Source organism: Platalea leucorodia (genome assembly GCF_965183815.1).
Source record: "Platalea leucorodia genome assembly, chromosome: 6".
Taxonomy (NCBI): domain Eukaryota; kingdom Metazoa; phylum Chordata; class Aves; order Pelecaniformes; family Threskiornithidae; genus Platalea; species Platalea leucorodia.
The window spans coordinates 15,872,434-15,891,636 of record NC_138828.1 but is presented as its reverse complement, the minus strand read 5'-3'; the positions used below and the strand labels follow the sequence as shown (position 1 = coordinate 15,891,636).

The 19,203-nt window shown below is 39.6% G+C and overlaps 2 protein-coding genes across 19 annotated transcripts in view; one reads left to right on the top strand and one right to left on the bottom strand.

The window, feature by feature from the left end:
• Positions 1–141: 141 nt before the first annotated feature.
• Positions 142–17,659, bottom strand: ABCE1 (ATP binding cassette subfamily E member 1). Of its 2 annotated transcripts, none has more exons than XM_082315151.1 (18): positions 17,335–17,659; positions 11,292–11,459; positions 10,894–10,979; positions 10,300–10,397; positions 9,788–9,905; positions 7,675–7,812; positions 7,428–7,497; positions 6,227–6,323; positions 5,141–5,230; positions 4,418–4,539; positions 3,501–3,722; positions 2,953–3,012; positions 2,810–2,868; positions 2,528–2,638; positions 2,291–2,433; positions 2,070–2,192; positions 811–922; positions 142–571 (listed from the first exon to the last, which is right to left on the bottom strand). In XM_082315151.1, exons 2-18 carry the CDS (start codon positions 11,392–11,394, stop codon positions 524–526), a joined length of 1,800 nt encoding a protein of 599 aa, XP_082171277.1. In that variant the 5' UTR covers positions 11,395–11,459; positions 17,335–17,659; the 3' UTR covers positions 142–523. The 2 variants fall into 2 exon arrangements, with proteins under 2 accessions (XP_082171277.1, XP_082171278.1); XM_082315152.1 differs by lacking the exon at positions 17,335–17,659 and adding an exon at positions 17,145–17,292.
• Positions 17,660–17,774: 115 nt separating this feature from the next.
• The window catches only part of ANAPC10 (anaphase promoting complex subunit 10), a 37,896-nt gene continuing 36,467 nt past the window's right edge, over positions 17,775–19,203 (top strand). For 4 of the 17 annotated variants that reach the window (XR_014228498.1, XR_014228500.1, XR_014228503.1 and 1 more), the window contains exon 1: positions 17,775–18,169. Coding sequence is in view for 4 of the 17 variants with exons in the window: in XM_082315154.1 (XP_082171280.1) it covers positions 18,157–18,169 (13 nt within the window). In the remaining 13 variants the exon portion in view is untranslated. The remainder of the gene's footprint in view (positions 18,170–19,203) is intronic. The other 13 variants (XR_014228501.1, XR_014228507.1, XM_082315155.1 and 10 more) reach the window with 7 other exon arrangements.

The following is a 19,203-nucleotide window of genomic DNA, read 5'->3' as shown; positions in this document are numbered from 1 at the left end:
TGTGTGTGGCAACATCATATGAATATACACACTTTTGAACTAGTAATTCAAGAATTTTTGCACGGTGGCACAGAAGAGCTGTAAGTTAGGAGGATATTTATTTATGAAACCCTCATCCAGAGAGATTCAACCTTTTTAAAATAAGAGTCGCTTCTGTAGCTTGACATTCTTGGTAAGCTGCTCTCTTACACAGAAAACAGCTTCAAAGATTTTTAGCAGATACTGAATTGAAAACCTCCCTTCAATTTTGAAAAATCAGGAGACTCATTTGCACAATTTCAAGGTGGTCTATTTTGAAATTATTACACTGAAAATAGGGCTGTGTCACCAAAATATAGAAAGTGGCAGTTTTACTCAGACTAGGATTTACACTGCTACTGGTCTCAGATGTTACAGGCAGCAAAATATTTTAAGCTCCAAAAGATTAAGTGTTCTAAAACCTGATTGAGCCTTCTCATCCACAAATGTTTAGATCCAATGTGCATTTCTATATGCCAGTTACAAAGATGCTCAGATTCAATATTTAGTCGTCCAGGAAAAAGTAGTTTCCACTCTTCTTTTGTTCCACATCCTTGGGAAGAGAAAAAAGGTCAACGTTACTTGAAGTAGTCTTTACCAGACTTGAACATACCTGAAATAAAGACACTTATCTAAGCTCCTTTCTACTTAGTACTCTTACTGCTCATTTCAGGTGCTGTTTTCCAGCACAGCAAAACTACCAGGTTAGTCTTCATTTCGTTCCTTATTTTAAAACCTGGCTTCATATTAAACAGTCACGGCTTCTTTACTGTAAAGGTGCTTCTCTCTTACCTTGATTGAATTGAGTTTGTTTATTCTTGGTCTGTAATTGTTGGGGTCTCTTCTAAAAGTGATTTCAAGTTGAGATAAAAACTTATTCATTCCAGCCAAAAGAGTCTGTGGACTGTGAAGAGAGAAGAACATTCCAGCTAAATTTTCAGAAGTTCTACACCGTGCAGCTTACAGGCAGCTTTGATCTCCGCCCTGAGCTCATTCGGGTCTGGCGACAGAAATGTGAGCTCTCTCTGACATACCAGGATGTGCTATATTTTCAGTCAAATCATGTCTCAAAGAAGTCATAACTACTGCTCTTTCAGCAGTATCTCAGCACAGCACTACAAGTCTTCAGACTGCTACCTTTATATTCTTTTTACTTTGTATCCACACGTGTGTGTGTGCTGGCAAACTTGGGTTATTTACATTTAAAGAAAAAAAACGGAGTTGCACCATTAGCAAGATATAACAAAGATCATAACATATACTGATGCTGAGAAACAGGTATGTGATCATGATTTTTTAATTCAAACAAGTGTGTTCTTAGAAGGAATACCGTCAAAACCAGGCTAGCAGTGTGCTGTAAACACAGTACTAGACCAATGCGTTCACTTTATCTGGCTTGCGTTAAGTACTTGGTAATTACACTGTTCTAAAAGCCTCATTTCTAATAAGGTTGCTCATCAAAAAGTCTCTGTAATTTACGTGAAATTATTTACAGGAACAAAAGCAGACATATCAAACGGGACAGCGTTGAAAGAGTAAAACTCATAGATGGTGTACATTATATATTGCTGTCAAGGCTTGCACTTCACAAGATTTGCATACAGGTACCCTTAGTACGCTGCTTTCATTTAATACATCTGAAAGTTATTTTCATAAGCATAGTTTACAGTTGGCCCTTTTTTTCATTCCTTACAAATCGATGCCACTTACTTGTTCCCCTCTGATTGGAATTTAATTGGTGTGCACTTGCTGAAGGCTAGTTTAAGCCAGGAACCGGTCTAGTTTTTGAGGGCTTGGTTACATTCTCCAACTATGCCCCAACTCTGTGTCTAGGCAGCCTCTAAGAGTGGGTCAATCCCATTTTCTTGTCCTCGCTTCCAAACAAAAGCCAGAACCCTTGGGACACTCTTGGATCACTTTAAATACAGCTTAAATTTCCATGGTCAGGGATGCTTCACCTCCTTATTTTTGTTAAGGCTTCTGATAAACAATTTATTTTTACGTTGTCCTCCTTTATCTTGCTTACTAATCCAAACAAGTCTCTTTCTTACCTGTTCGCAAGCGTGTTCTTGGAAGGAATACCATCAAAAACAATCACACGATCAGCAAGATATGTAGCCATGATAAAATCATGTTCTACCACAAAAGCTGTTTTTTTAGCATGGAGGATGAAACTGAAATAGAAATTAAAAAAACCATGAGAGCGCTGAATGTAAACATATTGTAAAAGTACTGAAAATTTCAGTTATTTTTCCCACCATGTATACTTTACCGTTTAATGACTCTAGCAGCCATTAGACGTTGTTCAGAGTCCAAATACGCTGAGGGTTCGTCAATTAGGTAGACATCTGCAGGTTTACCGAGACAGAGAGCCAACGCAACGCGCTGCAACTCGCCACCGGACAATGTTTGAACCTATTGGGGTGGGGGGAATAAGGCCAGATTTAGTTCAAGTACAGGTAGCGAATTAAAGATGGAAAGTTAGGATGTTGTCTCAGGCAATTAATACCTCCTGGTCAATGATGTTTTCTATCTGAAGAGGTTTCATGACATCAGTTACAAACTGGGGGTGTGTATAGGCATCTCTGATCTTCTCGTGCAGTAGCTGACGGACGCTTCCCTATTAAAAGAAAAACGTTGCCACTCAGTTTTATGCACCACATTGCAAGAAAACAAGAAGAAATAGAACTAGTAGAGCTTTTTGTTCCAGGCATAAAGAAATTCTACCTTTGTACTATGAACATGCTTTTCGTAGCAAACACAATACTTAATAAATAAGGCTTAAACGTACTGTAGATTTAGGACTGATCTTCTGTGGTTTGTAGCTGACATTTAGAACTGGGACCTCACCTATAAAAAGATAAAATTTATAATGAAAACAGGAGCCTTTCCAGTATCTTCAAAATAGGTTTCAACTAAGGTCTTAAGCACTACCTCCTTCATCCGGCGTAAGTCTTCCTGCAAGCATTCGGATAAACGTAGTTTTGCCAGTTCCTAAAACAAAATGCAAGTTACATATTAGTTCAGACTCTTTAGTAACTTAGACCTCTAACAATTAAGTCACTGATACAAAAAAAATAAAGACTTCATAAAGAATACAGTTTAAAATTCGACTGCTTTGAGAATTCCTATATTCACTTGCTGCAAGCAGCACTTGCTATTACTTGCTTTTTCAAATGGAAGAGACATCTAAAGCGACAATAGTCCGGACTTGTGGCTTAGCTCACCAGCTCAATCATCATCCTGCCAATCTAAGTTCTTAAAATGAGGTAACAGACAAACGCAATGGCATCCTGAACATTCAATAACTTCAAGTTCCGCTATTTAGAGAGCGAGCTCATGGCGTGACATCTCCACTAGGAAACAAGCAGTTCAACCTGACTCAAAACCAGGAATTTTGAAGCCTGGCTCCCAGACTGAAAAAGGGCTTTAGGAGCATATTTAGGGCCGTAGAAGCGGTTTCCAACAAGAACTGCACTTACCGTTTTCCCCTAACATCACCATAATTTCAGAATCAGTGAATTCTCCAGCTACTATGGATAGTTCAAATTCTCCCATCTTTTTTTTCATTCCCGGATATTTGTACATACACATCTTTTTAACCTCTTCTTCATTAGCTGTCTCAGCCACTTTAAATACCAGAGATGCATCTCGAAACCTTAGATTTTCTGTTGGAACGTAGCCATCTAAGAAAATGTTTATGCCTATGAAGGAAGGAAAAAAGATCATTAAAAAAAGGTCTACAACAAAGCAAGACAAAATGAATTTCAGTTCTTGGCTGTAAATTCCAATCAGATAAGGAGAAGGCTGGATTTTAAATGGCGTGTTAAAAGAGGCAACAAAACCTCCTCTTTGAAAGTGCGTACATTATGCAAACTGAATGAAGAAAAATCTTACTAAAATTACAGAAAGGCTATAGAAGCTCTTCCTGAAAACCGAGTATTAGTAACGTGCCTAGGGTTGAAAGAAGCTACTGCTGTCGGACCCATTCTCACAAAAACAGCTCTTACTGAGTCTCAGTGCTACAGGTGTGGTCAATGCGGGGGAACACTACGTACCTCCGCACTGTGCAAACTGTCTCCTGCCCTTTCTCTACCATTTATAGGGTCTTTTGTGTAACTCCACTGTTTACAAAACACCTGCAAGTATCAAACTTATGTCCATAGCAAGAGACAAAGGGCACTTCATAATTAAGACTTTTGGGTTGAGTTATGAATTTAGGATCATGTAAAACAGAAATTCTGCACAAAATAGAACAGCAGGTTTTTTAGTTACTGAACTGTAACAGGAAGAAGACATGTTCACATGATTAGACAACTAGCATTTTGATACGTTCTTCTTCTTTCATAGATTTTTTTTTTTTTAGTATGTTTAAAAAGAGAAATATGGCAAGAATTACCTTCTCTTACGCTGAAAGGCATGGTAACAACACCATAGGCGCTTGGCACACCATACAGGCAGCAGATAAAGTCAGAGAGATAATCTAACACACTTAGATCGTGCTCTACAACAATAATGTACCTGAAAAACAGAGCCAAAGAGATGCTTTTATGCTTCAATACGAAACTTTTTTTCCTTTTTGTCGTACTCTGGTCTTGCATAAGCAAAAGCTATCAACGTGATTTTCACTTAATATGGCTTCTTAGCTTTATACTAAATAAGGACAGTGTTTCAATCTCTGATAAGCGTTTTTTTAAAACTGTCCACTAAACAGACATTGTGAATGACAAATTGAAAGTCCATCTTCAGTGTAAACTGGCAGCTTCTTTATGTACTGTAAGTGGAAGGATATTGATTGACTGGAGCAAAAAATACTTAACACATTTTAAGAAAAAAAAAATCTTTGTGAGAAGGGGCTGGAACAGCAATATTCAGCTGAAAAATAACCACCTATATTTTCCACATCCTTATTACAAAATGCTGAAATAGTACAGAAACTATAGGAAATAAGTTTCCAAAATGCAAAGGAATAGAATATTACTGACTTAGAATATTTTAAACATCTACTAGTGTACCATAGTGAGAAGTCAGCACTTCTAGGGAGATGGACTAGATGTTTCTTCCCTCTGTAAACAGCCACCTATTATTACAGTCTAGCAAAACATTTAAAGTTTGTATTTACCTGTCAGGGTTTATTAGGGATCGAATAGTAATGGCAGCCTTCAAGCGCTGCTTGACATCTAGGTAGCTAGAAGGTTCATCAAACATGAAGCTAGCCCCAAAAGAAAGAACGAAGTCTTAGTGAATGCAAGCTTTCTACATATTCAAACCTAATACTAACATTTCAACCATTAAATACACAGAAATTAAAAAAAAAAAAAAATCATTATTTGTATTGAGAAAGAGAGACAGAAGATGAGAATTATGTACTGACACCTGCCTTGAATCTCTGATGACTGTCACATGAAATTGTTAAACGGTTCAAGTTAAGTATTACTTTGTCAAAAGCTCTGACAAAGTTCTCAAATGTTACGAGAAATCAGCAATCAGTTAGGAAGCCCATGCACTCAGTTCTGATTCAGCTTAAATTTCACATGAACTAAAAAGTGCAAAAGTACTTTAGGAGACTGGAAGAAGGACATCTTCCAAAAGAGAAAAACGAAACAACCAACCAAACAAGAAAACCCACCTAAAACCTGCACCAACCAAAAAAAACCCAGCCAAACAAAAAACCCCCACAACCCAAACAAACAAACCAACAAACAAAAAATCAAAACAAAAAACCACCCATAACCCCGTAACTCTTCTGATCTGGATTTCTTGGTGCCAAGGAGTCAGGAAACAGCACAGACTAGACAGTAATTTGCTGGTTGCAGGACAGGAGAAGAGGGACCCAAGTTCCCAGAGGTGGGGAAGCATCTGACCATTTCTTATTCGGAGAGGCTAAGTGAGGTACGCTGTCATACAGGATAATACACGCGTCTGGGATTAGGGAGAGGTTATGAAGTTGTGAGGCTGAAATTTAACGCTGGCCTCTGAAATTAGCTATTTCCAGTCAGATGAATTAAAGTATAAAAACCCCAGAGATTATATATGGAGTAAATACAGATCTTGACTGCTGAGTTGGTAAAAACTTTTTTTTTTTTAAATCGATTTGTTTAAATATTTCAAACAAAAGTATTATTTCTAACAATAAATGTAAGTTAGAGGACCACGTTCTGAGACAGATTCTTAGAAGCAATGTGTAACAGAAGTAATTTAAACATACATATCAGCCTTCTGAATGCAAACAACTGCACAAGCAAATCTCTGAAGTTCTCCTCCTGAAAGGTCCTCAACATTTCTTTCTTTCAGATGGGTTAAGTCTGCAAATAAGTGGTTAATTTTAGATATGTTATAACCAGCACAACAATTCATATTTTTATTACCTACAGAAACATGTATAATCACAGCAGACATCCTATACAGAGGAAAAAACAGAAAGAAGTAAAATAAGTGTTCAGTTTATATAGAAGCATCATAATGCTATTGGTGAGTCACAGCAAGCTACGGCTTTTCTGCAGCATTAGCTGATTAATTTGCATGGCTGCTTCTTATCATGCAGAAGGATTACATTTCTATTTGTTTTTCCACCATATATTTGGTAAAGATTTCTGGCCCTGAAAAGAAACTATACCACTTTTAAAAGTGTTTCCTGTTAGACCTGGCTGAAGAGTTCTGATTTGCAGGAAAATCAAGTCCCCCAAACGTTACAGCAAACGGGTGAAGCCAGTATTTTCTCATCAGCTTTATGAACGGTGAATTTCACGAATATACTGTTTCACTAATAAGTTAAGTGGCACTCAAAGACCACGCTCTTGGTCGCACAATGCAGCCCCACCTTTGCCACCCAGATCTACCAAAAAGAACCCTGTTGCTTAAATTAACAACACCTAAATTTAATAACAACTGAATTCAAACAGATGTTCAGAATTCAAATGCAGATGTTCTTATTAATTGCATTATTCTCAGAAGTCAGTATTACTGCCATTACTACTAGCCATATACTTTTTTTTGGGGGGTGGGGAAGGTTTTTGTATTTGGATAATATTTTCTGTATGGAATGGTTCTCACAAGAGGGGATGCTAAGATTTTGCCAGAGTTGTAAGCAAGAGCAGGAGATGATAACTGGAATTTTTCCAGATGTAAAAGTAAACACTTTCTACCATGAAACAGAAACTGCGTTGGATTCTGTTAACTAGCATGTATCAATTAGTTTGCCTTTGCCACTAGAAAGTATTACTTGCATTGGTTCAGACATGCTTACAGCAAGCCCTAGGCTTTAAACTAAAGCATCTTTACTTTTTTCTCCTTTTTTTTTTTTTAATTGGTATAATTTAAATTTACTATCACATTAGTAGTAACTTTATTTTTTCAGTAAATATGAATTTCTCAAATGCTATGAAGTTTGACTTTGCAAAATTACTTACCAAGCTGCTGACATACAACAGTTTGTGTCTTAGTTTCATCCTTCCTATCCAGAATTGATCCCACTGTTCCCTGCATGATAAATAAAAAAAAAAGAAAAAAAACGCCACAACATTATTTCAACATTAAAAATTTCAAACAGTAGTGGATTTTCGACATTGAATTATGCTGCTAAATAAAATCCTTAAACACAAGAGAAGTATCACAGGAGAAGCTCCCAGCTTTCTATTAGCTCACAAAATTTCTCACCTTTGCAGCTTTAGGGATCTGGTCCACGTACTGAGGTTTAATGATAGCTTTCAGGTCATCTTCCAGGATCTTGGTAAAATAATTTTGTAATTCAGATCCTCGGAAATAAGTCAAAATTTCTTGCCAGTCAGGTGGATCCTGTGACAAAATTGAAGTCTATGTTTACTTACACCATTCTAAAAACATCATAAAAATATCTAATTTGAAAATTCTGATCAATACAACAAATAGAATATGCTTGCAAGATTAAAAAAAAAGCCTGGATAAAAGCTAGTTACCAAACTGTTATATTTCCTCTGCAAAGTTTCCATTAAAAAAAAAAAAACAGAAAAACTATAAAATTGCAAAATGGAGGGCAGAAGTTCAGATATTTTTTTCCCCAGGTGTCACTAGCCCTTTCAAGAAAAAGCATTTTAAATTTGCACCTAGGACATCCAAAACTCCTTAAACAGTTAAGAAGCTATGAGTGAAACTACTTCATGGGGAAAATGACAGCGTGGATTAGTGTGACTGCACTCATTAACTATCTCACCCAGCTAATCCAAAGGAAAAGGGTTGGACTGATAAAATCAACTTGCACAAAAGACGCAATAAAATTCGGTGATTTTCTCTGTTTCTAGCAAACATTTCCAAGGAAACAGAAGGAGAAGACAGGAAAAATGACAAAAAAAAAAAAAAAAAAGGAACCAGTCAGAGCAATCACCCAGGACAAAGCCCCAACCTGTACAGTTTTGTTTTACACAGCGTACTACTCTGAATGGTGCCGAGTTAATTATTTTGATGGTAAACAGTATGGAAACAGAGCGACCCAGCCGTATTTCCAAACCAAGCAAATACACAGAGGAAATGCTTCCTAAGTTTTGGAGCAGAAGCAACATGGAAGATTCAATTCATACCACGTGTTTCTGTGGTCATAATGATTTGGCTCTTCACAGGGAAGTCTGATTTTGGAAGCATGGTAATTGAATTAAGTGCACATTCAGAAAGTCAAAAGTTTTGCTATTTCTGCAATACTACCACCTGAAACAAGAAGTCCACAAAATAATATAAACCAAACTTGAAAGAGAATTGAAAATGTAGCTGGGAAATGATTACCTCTTTGCAGTTTTAAGTGGCAGCCACGAAATGAATAATTTATCAAAACACTACTCTTTCAGGTACAGAAACATGAAGAAAGTTTGAACACACTTGTTCCTACAAGTCCTTCCTGGAGGACAAAAGGGAGCATCAGAATTCAATTGTCACCATGTAATTTGAAGGAGAGAAGGTGATAACTGCAATACTGTCTGATAAGAAAAGGCACAATCGTTATTTATATCTTTTCTCTAATAATAGTCAATTTGGAGTAGTGCTAGGTAAAGAAACCCCTGTAAGTTATTTTGCTTGCTGGCTGCACAGTTTGACTTAGTATAAATACATAGGAAAATGGATTATGATCTCCCATGAAGACCAGGAGATTACAAGTTGTTCTATGTCTGGTTCTCAAAAAAGTATCTAGCAACATGAAGAAACTAAGGATTTTCAGAACTCGGTATTGAAGTGTACAGTGGGAAATATCTTCAACACCACCTTATGAGAACAACATCTTTTATAAAAGATCATCTTCAAAAGAATCAAAGACAAAAAAGCCTAAGAAATCACAAGGATACACGGTAAGTGCTCATAGACACCAGAGCTGTTCAGATAAAAACAATGTTGACTTAGAAGAAACTCCAGACCGTGAGCTAACTAAATCCCTTGATGGGGAACAAGTAAATTATGCAGGGGAAAAAAAAAGCTGACATTTTTAAAGACTGGTATTAAAACAAACAAACAAAAAAATCTTAAGTGTGACTTAAAGACAGAAACTTACCTCTGATATTTATTTTAGTGTGTTATAATTATAATTAGTGTCCTTATCTTTCTGGAAAGATATACAGAATTTGCAAAAAAAGCCTTTGTTAACAACATCCTTCTACTATTGTTTCTGTATGGAGTAGGGTCACTGGCTGCGAATAGGGGAAGTGCCAATGTCCTTGCAAATTTTATCGTGTTCATAGATACAAAAATTCAGTGAAAAAAATATAACCGTGGCTGTATATAATGCCAACTCTACTTTATTGCTGATACATACATCATATTTTCCAAGATTTGGCTTCTGTTTTCCTGCTAAAATTTTCAAGGCAGTTGATTTTCCAATACCATTGGTTCCAACCAATCCCAGTACTTCACCTGGACGAGGGATAGGCAACCTGTACACAACATTGATAACTTTACATTATATTAATGCCATCAGACACCAGCATTTGGTGGTAAAGCAAATGTTACAACCTGTTTTCAGACTTTCTGATTATTTCAGCCTACTTCGTTAACTTGCCAATATATAATTCAAATTAAATCAATATTCCTTAAAAATAGAAGATCATAAGAAGATTTAAGAGCAGTCTGTTCTTTAAACAGGAGCTCTGTAAAATGAGCACTAGAATTTTATTTCATTATAATACTTTTTAATAAGAAAAAAGTAATTAACATTCAAAAAGGAAGCTACTGAGCTAACAGCAAAGAACATCTTGATGTGCACTGTGTTTAGACTACCAAAAACTTGAATTTTTTGTCTCTTTTACATTGATTTGAAAAATAAGATACCTGTGAAGTTTGAAGGCATTGGCACAATATCTATGCGTTGTTTCTTTCTCCAGGTTGCTAGGTAAGTTAACAATTGACAAGGCTCCAAAAGGACATTTCTGTAATTGAAACAAATGTATAGATTACTAGTGCACACAAACAATTTATTAACAAAATGCTATGTTCTGTACTGCACCCAGCTGTGTATTTAAATATTTTAAAAGAACTTTTACCAAATTATTTTACTTTCATTTACACAGACAGCTTTCCAAAGAAGTTCTATACCACATTTTTCAAATTAAATAGTTAGCAATTTAGACTGTCAGTCCACAATACAAATAAGGCACGCTGCATATATTCTCTAGCTCTTTTACAAAAACATCTTTCTACTGCTAGGTGTCTATAGCCACAAACAAAAAGTTACAATCCACACCCTGCAACCCAACCAGTTCAGTAAACTGACACAGTACTTCACTTCTTATAAACAATAACAGTTAACAAGGTCTGATTATTCAGGGAAACAAAATTGCTTTTTGAAGTTACAGTGTGCATTACTAAGTATAATAGCATAATAAGGAAATTTTATCACTTCAAATAAAGCAGCCTAACTTTTACCTTGATGCAAATACCACAACCAATACAAAGTGTTTCTGAGATCCATGCTATTTTGCTCTGCGATGTGACTTCTATGCAAAGTTTTCCTGGTGAAAAAGAATAAGATTAACTCAAGAAGGTTTCTGATGAATCAGAATTCTTGCCAGTACTACTGAATTCCACAGAGAAACACGTAACTGATTAATGTTCACTGAAGCTTCAGATCATCCGAAGACCTGAAAAGTGGCATTATTACTATGAATTGTTCGTGCTTTCAGTGATACTTCTAAAGGCTTTATGAAACAAAGCATGAACGATAAACAAAAAACTAGCAATTACAAAAAACCAGTTCCTTCTAGCAGAACATTATTTAAGCAACTGGAGAAGTTTTAAATACGTTGTTACATTACATCTCTTACCCATTCGAACCACAGGACAACTCTTCTTGCATTCTTGACGGCATTTCTTTGGCTTACACTTGTCATGGTTGACAATAGCAATTCTTGTTAATTTGTCTGCCATAATGCACAATTTAGGGTTAAACACATACACCAATTATGAGGAGCAGTAGTGGGAGTCTTCCAGATCTTAAGGGGGAAAACAGAAAAAAAAAAAAGGAAAAAAAAAAAAGAGAACATGATTACTGACAGCCCAGAGAACATACCTATCTGAAGTTATTACTAGCAGAGTTCAGAGATGAAAAAAAGTAAAATTATTTGATTTTTTTGTCTTTTAAGCAAGATGGCAAACAGGGCAAAGTCTCAGATACAAATAGTAAGGGTACCGATGCGTGAATAGCTGCACAAATCTTTAACATCAGCTTTCCACTCCATTACTATTTCTCCACTGTAAAATAAAACTGTGATTATATCAGAGAATGTATTTGTTTCCAAGAAAAGCATGTCGTAGGAAGAACAGAAGAATCTATACTGCCGCAAATTTCAGTTTCACAAGCTGCCTTGTGTAAAGTCCCCTTGTTCATGCTACAGCGTCTGGTAAAGTCGAATTGTGACTACAACTATTACTCCAAGAATCTGATTACAACATTCATTTTGCAAACTGTATGCCAATGTTCTATATTAAATGATTAAAATACTGTAAAATTTAAACCAGTTTTCAAAGTGAAAATTTGCAGTTGGATGTAGAAAAGTAATCCAGGCATTGTGAACAGACATACGTGAGGAGGTTTGATTCTTTTATGTTGAGTTTCATTAGTATTTGAATAACTATACTTGCACTCTGCCTTTCCTAACATGGTATCAATGACTATACTATATTCTAATAAAAATAAGCAAGATTCTTCATAAAATTATTTTTATAAGAGAAAGGTCTTGGAGTACGAGACAATTAAATATTCCTGCAATCACAAATAAATGCACTCAAAGAAGTGAAATGACTACTTGTATTCCTCTACATAACTGTCTCTTCCCTTGCTTAGATATTTGTAATGCGCATTGACAAGCACTGGATTGTACTGGGAATTTATGTCAACGATTGTAGCAGAAGGGAAGGAAGGATAAAGAATTTTAAATTTAAGTCTTGATAGATAAAAAAAGGTGGAATATATTTTAAAGTGCATTTTTATTTCCTTTACCATATTCACACATAGTACTGACAATAATAACAACTTTACCTTCCTATGAGCAACACACACCTAAGGACAACTCCCTCCACTCGCTCCTGCTCCAGAACAACAGACAACTGCATTACAAGGCTCTCGGCAGTTTACAAGATATTACAGATGACAAACAGATTTTTTTTTTTTTTGTCTAAAGAAAGACCATAAATAAAGTACCAAGTATTTCCAGTTTAACACCACTAAATAAAGTGATGGCTTCCCTACAGATGATGCCAATTCAAAATCATTTCAATTCAATGCAATAGGTATCAGTAGTTCAAAGACATAACTCGGAAGGAGTCTTGAAATATTCAGGGTTCCACACAGTCCGCATGAGCACTTCTTTCCAAGAAAAGGATTCAAAAATTTCTTATTAAAGAAAGTATTTTCTGTTGGATGTCCAGTTTGCCTTCGCTGCACCAAACTAAAGTACCCTGCAGTGGTTTAGAGACTATTTACTACATACAGCTATTGTATGAAGTTGTGACTTTCAATCTCTTGAAAGAAGCAGGAATAAAACAGGTGTACGCCACATTTATCATGTTAAATTCCATCCTTCTCCAACCCCACCTGTGAACATTAGTTGGAAGGAATCCTACAGATACTACTGTAATATCAAAGAAAGGAATAGACTGGCATCTAACAGGGAGCAAAGGTCAGAAATGAAGATGTTATTGTATCTTTAAATCTGTTATTACCATAGTTAGGAATATTTTAAGTGGTTCCTTTTAAAAGTGGTAGTCTTATTCCTCTTTTCAATTTCCAAAGTATTTTTAAATTAATGTCTAAAGATATTCTTCATCGAATATAAATGAATGCAATTATTAGTCATGCTGCCAACCTTATTGTGGCACTTTCTACTTTTAATATTTCTTTTTTTTTTCTTTAATCTTTTCACACTTCCTAAGCCAAAAAGTCCTAATAACGTAGTTGATGTTTTCAAGTAAGTGACTGAATATTTAGAAAAATTTAAAAAGTGATTTTACAGGTCTGTACCGTCAGACCAGATTGGCAAAGCAGGGCCGAACACTGCAATTACATCCATAGGCCAGGCCAACAGGCACAGAATAATGAGTTTGCAGTTCTCACTTTAATACACTTTTCTTACATAAGAAAACAAGAAACTGAATGTCTTGTTCTTAAAAACTATAAGGATGTTTGAATCGGGGTAATTTTCTAGGAGACAGGTGCTGGATTTTGTCAGTGCTTCAAATAAAGATACATTCTCTGGGGACATATCCCAGTGCTTTTCATAAAAGTCCTGTAGTTTGCAGTGCATAGAGCATTTGGGGGTGGACCGCTCACTCTTTGGTTTCCCAAGGGAAACACCTCACCTGGGTCAGCCCCTTCTCCAACACCACCCGTGTGGCCGCTCTCCCTGCTAGTTATCTTAGCTCTAACTAGCACATAAACTGTTTCTATGGGTTACAAAAGCAAGCTCTAGAAGACAAAGCTGGCGTACTTCAGGAGCTTGCCTCCCGTATCCAACCTCGCAGCCCTCTGTTGGAGGGTACTGCCTGAGCAGTACAGATAGCAGACCAGACAAACTCTCCCCTCAGCCATCCACCCTTCCAGCCTGGTGTGTAGCTTAAAGCACCAAAGCAGGAGGATGGGATGGGGGTTGCTCTAAAAGACCGAGTCAAATATAGCTTGAAACGATTTGTTTTTGCCACCTACCTCACCAAGCTTTCCACCCAGTCTTGGTGGGGTAACCAGACTGAAGTTTACACTACTACCCATTGCTGAATCGGACCATGGCTGGTAAGTACTAAAACAGCCTATGTTTTTGAAAACGCCCATCTGTGGTGAAGAGTTTTGAAGGGGCCACAGAAGTAAGTACACCAAGCATTTATAAAGTACTGGGGGGGGGGGAGAACTAATGAACCAACATGGAGACATACGCTTGTGCCTCCCTGTTCCCATCTACATGATGGAAGTGTCAGCTTATCCAAAACTCACCAGTGTCTCTTAAACCATTTTTGGAAAAAAAAATATGTGTGACTTCTGTCACTTCTGCAATATTTCTAGGACTGTCCTGATGCCTTTGATGATAACTGTCCGCAAGAGAAAATAATAATCTAGTAATAATAATGATAATAATGATAATTCAGTTTAGAGCAAATTAAACAACACTGTCCAAACCCAGACTGAACTCAAGTTACATATTTATATGCAGTTACTTTGGTAGCATTTAACTTAACATACCAAATAGGATTGTCTGATTTCAAGGTGCAGACAGCAGAACTCTGAATACACCAAACACAGGTCAGCAACATATACAGTATGCAGACGCTACAATACAGCATACCAGTAATTGTTAAGTATAGTCAGCAGTTTAAGGGCAGGAGAAACTGGTATGCAGAAGCATTTAAGTTCATGTCTGTATTTCTCCTTTCCAAATCAAGAAGAATGGAACAAAAAATAAAGTACAAAAATATTAACTTGTTACTAACCACAAGAGTAAAGTGTTATTTTGAATTAGTGAATTCTGATGGAGTGACAACAGAAAATCTTTCCAGAACAATGGACACAGGTGAAAGAACGAAAGGAGGAATAACTGCTAGCAAAAAAAAGTTCTAAAAACCTTGACAGTATCATTTATTGAAGCCAAAAGCTGTCCATTAAGTCCAGTTATGAGACTTAATACAAACACTAAAACATGTCTAAAGACACAAAACATGTTATCACAAGCACTTTAAGTCAGCATTCTTATACTAACAGACAAGAAGAAACTAAAAAAAAAAAAAAAAAGCACATAAGCAGGCCTTGCTACTTATCCCAAAAGGCAACAGTAATGTACAATCTGTAGAACAAATGCAATGTACTTGCATCAGAGACATTTTTTTAACAGGCATTAGAGTTATATTAGAATTTACTAAATCAAGTCAGTTATGACTAAGGATTTGTAATTGCATTGAATTATTCAGACTTAAACAAAGAAACATTAAAAAAAAAAGTAAATGAAGACTGGAACATAACCAGACGCAATTCAATTAAATGATGTGAAGGTAAGATCTGTTCAGAATTCAGCCACACTTTAGTTACTTTGCAGAAAAAGAGTTAACATTTTATTAAATTATACTGCATTAGACCTCAAAGATAAATGCTGTGGAAAAAAGTGAGGATGAGCAGCATTTGCACTTTCCTCTGAAAATAATTAACCTCAAGAACTATCTCCCAATCCATTGCTAATGGACTACATACAGTCACTCCATAACAAGAACAAGAAAGTTAAGAACGAGAATACCCAAAGAAAATTTAAATGAAAGACAAAGAACAGATTTTCAAACTGCATATGGGAGATCACTACATTTGTAAGTGTCAAAGCAGAAATAATAGTAAATGCTACAAGAACAAACAAAATCTACTAAGAATTAAGAACTAGTCTATGCTTAAGGTTTTGACATTTTAGAAACTGAGACAATGTACAAAAAGAAGTTTAAACAAGCCCCAAATCTCCCTACTGTATTTAACTCATTATATTACTCATAAGGCACAACATGAATATGAAAATAAATACAATGTTAACATGAAAAGCGTACAGTCAAATATACTGACGCAGCATAATGAGCGGGTGTGTTTAGTTAGTGCTGAATAGTATTAATTATCACTCAATCTTTAGTATTTCCTTTTAACATGAAGTGAAATGAGAATAAACCCATAAATTAGGAATCTACCACATGAAAATTACAGAAGTATTTCACGACCACTCGTTTAGGACTAGAGTTTAGGAAACCGTAGCAGAGAAACTTAAATTAGAGCTTGAAAACTGTCACAGAAACTTGCAGGTGAAATAACGAAGTGCGTTCCAGAGAGGAAGGACTACCATGGTCCTAGAGAAAAGCCCTGCCAAGTTTTTATTTTGCCTTTTCCACTTACCTTGTAAAAGGCAGCCTCACCCTATTATTTTATCAAATCTGCAAGATGTCTTGACCTCCTCACCACACAAGCACACACACATGGATATGAACTTTCCCCAAAATAAGGCAAAACATGGCTTTTTTCCTCCAGAAGAGGAAATCCCTGCTTTCACGGGGAAAAACCACCGGCTTTCCCCTCCCCGGCCCCCGCCGCGCCAGGGCCGGCGCAGGGTGCCGGCACGAAGGCGATGCCCGCAGCAGAAGGGAAGGTTTTCTCTCCGCCCCGCCGCTGCTGCTGCGCGGCACAGGGCGCCTGACATCAAAAACGCAAAGCGCTGGCAGATGACGTACAACTCGCCCGAGACGACGAACCGCATGTGCGGGCAGCGCCGGCCTCCCACCCCACACCGGCCCGTCCTTCTGCCCGGGCCGGGACCGAGGCCCCGGTTCAGAGGAGCGGGCGGCCCGGCTCCCTTGGAGCCAGGGGGCAACGACTTCAGGGGGGCTGGGCGCCGCCGCGCAGCCGGCCCACCTGCCGGGCCGGGCCAGGCCGGGAGCAGCCGGCCCTGAGGCCCGGGCGAGGAGCTGTCGGCCGGCCCCGCTCCCACGGTGGGTGGGGGCGAGCCCCGGGCCCCGGCGCCGCGGGAGGAGGCCGAGCCCGGCGGCGGGGGCAGGGCCGGCAGCACGGGAAGCCGGCGGCGGCTCCCGGCGAAGGGAGGGGGCTCCTTTCCTACCCCTCCTCCCGCGCCCAAACGCCGGTATCTCCCCACCCGCCCCGTCCGGAGGCCGCTTACCAGGAGACGGGGGAGAGAGCGAGGCGGCCCCGCTCCCCGGCCGGGCCGCAGCGGGGAACGGCGTCCCCTGTCCCGCGGGCCGGCACGCAACGTGCTCCGGCCGCCGCCACCCGGCCAAGATGGCCGCCGCCCCCGCAGGGAGGGGCCTGGGCGCGCACCATAGAGAAGAGGGGAAGGAAGGGGGGCTCACCATAGAGAAAACGCGTTCGTTCGGAGAGAGAGCGGCGCCTCCCGCCACGGGGAGGGGCGGGGCGCGGGGCGCGGGGCGGGCGGTATCAGTCCGCGCGCTGAGGACGCGACGGTTAGTGACGCCATCTCCGGGTGACGCCGCCGGAGAGGCGCGCTGGGCGCGAGGTGTGTCCGCCGTCCCGGCTCCCCTCCCTCGTCCCGGGGCGTTCCGTGAGGCGGGGGGACGGGGGGAACGGGACGACGGGGACCGGGCCGTTACGGCCTACAGCGGCTCGGCACTGAGGGGAGCCCCCGGGCGCGGCAAGCCCCGCCCCGAGCCCCCAGCGCGCGCCGAGCTCCGCCTCTCCCCGCCGGCTGCACGCGGGCACCTGCGGGCGGGCTCCGCCCCTTCCCCCCTCCCGCCCTTCGCTTTTAAACAGCGCTCTGCGCGTGCGCGGGGGGGGGGGGGGGGGGCGGCCCTGCCCGCGCTGAGGGCGCGCGCGCGGCGCCCGCCCTGCTGCCCCTCGGCCGCCCCCTCACCCGCTGCCGCGGCTTCGAGGATCAGGTGGGGACGCCGCTCCGTACCGGCCCGGGGTTCTGAGGGGCGGAGGAGGAGGAGGAGGAAGGCGGCGACGGGGACCAGGACCGGGGGGACGGCTCCTCCTCCCGCGTCTCGCCTCCAGGTGTCACGGCAGCTCGGCGTTTGGAGCGGCCACCGGTGAGGGGCTGGGGGCTGCTTAACCGGGTGCCTCCTGTGGATGCCTCCCTCAGTGCGAGCCTCTGTGTTTGCATTGACCCCCCCAGCCGGGAGAGGGGAGCGCGGTCCGGTGATGAAGCACAGGCGATGTGTTTCGTGAGTAGGTGTTGCTGATTTATTTCCAATACTTAAGTGTTTTGTAGGCCTAGGGGGACACGGTCGTAGCACAGTGTTGTAAAACTAATTCATTAGACTCAAAATCGTAATTAAAACTCCTACAGAGAAGCCGTAGGGGGGGGCTGCCAAGGAGGGCTGAGTGAAAGCAGCTTGATTTGTCAAACGGGCTTCATCCTCTGGTTATGGTGTTTTTAAAAGACTGCTTTCACTTAATATAAGCACTTGTAAAGAAGTGCTTGCATCCTTTAAATGACAGCTCATATCCTTACTAGGTAACTTGGGAAGTCTGGGCTTGTACAAAAATGCATTCTTTTAATATGTATTTATTTAGATTGATTAGGGATACATATATAAAAAAATGCTAATGTAATTCTCTACCATATTTTTAGTGAAATACATTTCTGTTTGTGACAATGAAAGACTTAAGTAATTTTCACTAATAGGGTTATACTGAAGGCAGAATAAAAATAATAGGTGTTTAAAATTGTGTTGAGAGAATAATCTGAGGGATCAAAGGTACAGGTGAGCTAGTTGTTGAAATAGGGTGCTACTGAGCAGTTACTATCATTATTAAGTATTAATTAAACATTAGTAATTTGAATGTTCAATGTTACTGTTTAATCTTCCATCTGAATAAAAAATAGGAAGCATAGTAAAAGACTAGTTTCTGGATATATCTTGGGATCTTTAAAGGCCTTAAACCGACAGGGGTCCATCCAAAGAAAATGAGAGCAGGGAAAAGAGCTTGTGAGGTAAAATGAGCAGTGCAAGTATGAAAATCAGGGAATCTTAAGGTATGAAATCCCCTTCTGTTAGGAAGAAGAGGAAAAACAGTCTTATAAGTCATGGATGTTGCAAAAATCCTGGAGTAGTCAGTGCAGCCTTTGTTCAGTTTTGCTGGGAAAGTTGTAGGCAGATACTTGCTAAAATTGAATAAAATGGTATGATGGGAATGCAATCAGAATAATAACTTAAGAAAAAGAGCAAAGCTAGCTGAGCTTTGATCTCCTGAAAGAT

What these genes read in the sequence shown, in the direction of transcription:
- ABCE1 (XM_082315151.1), bottom strand. Translation starts at nt 11,394, where the DNA reads ATGGCAGACAAATTAACAAGAATTGCTATTGTCAACCATGACAAGTGT. An exon ending in CAAATCTTGGAAAATATGAT is followed by an intron (nt 7,813 to 9,787) that starts GTATGTATCAGC and finishes ATTTTGTCACAG; the next exon opens with GATCCACCTGACTGGCAAGA. An exon ending in GCTGCTAGAGTCATTAAACG is followed by an intron (nt 2,193 to 2,290) that starts GTAAAGTATACA and finishes TTTCTATTTCAG; the next exon opens with TTTCATCCTCCATGCTAAAA.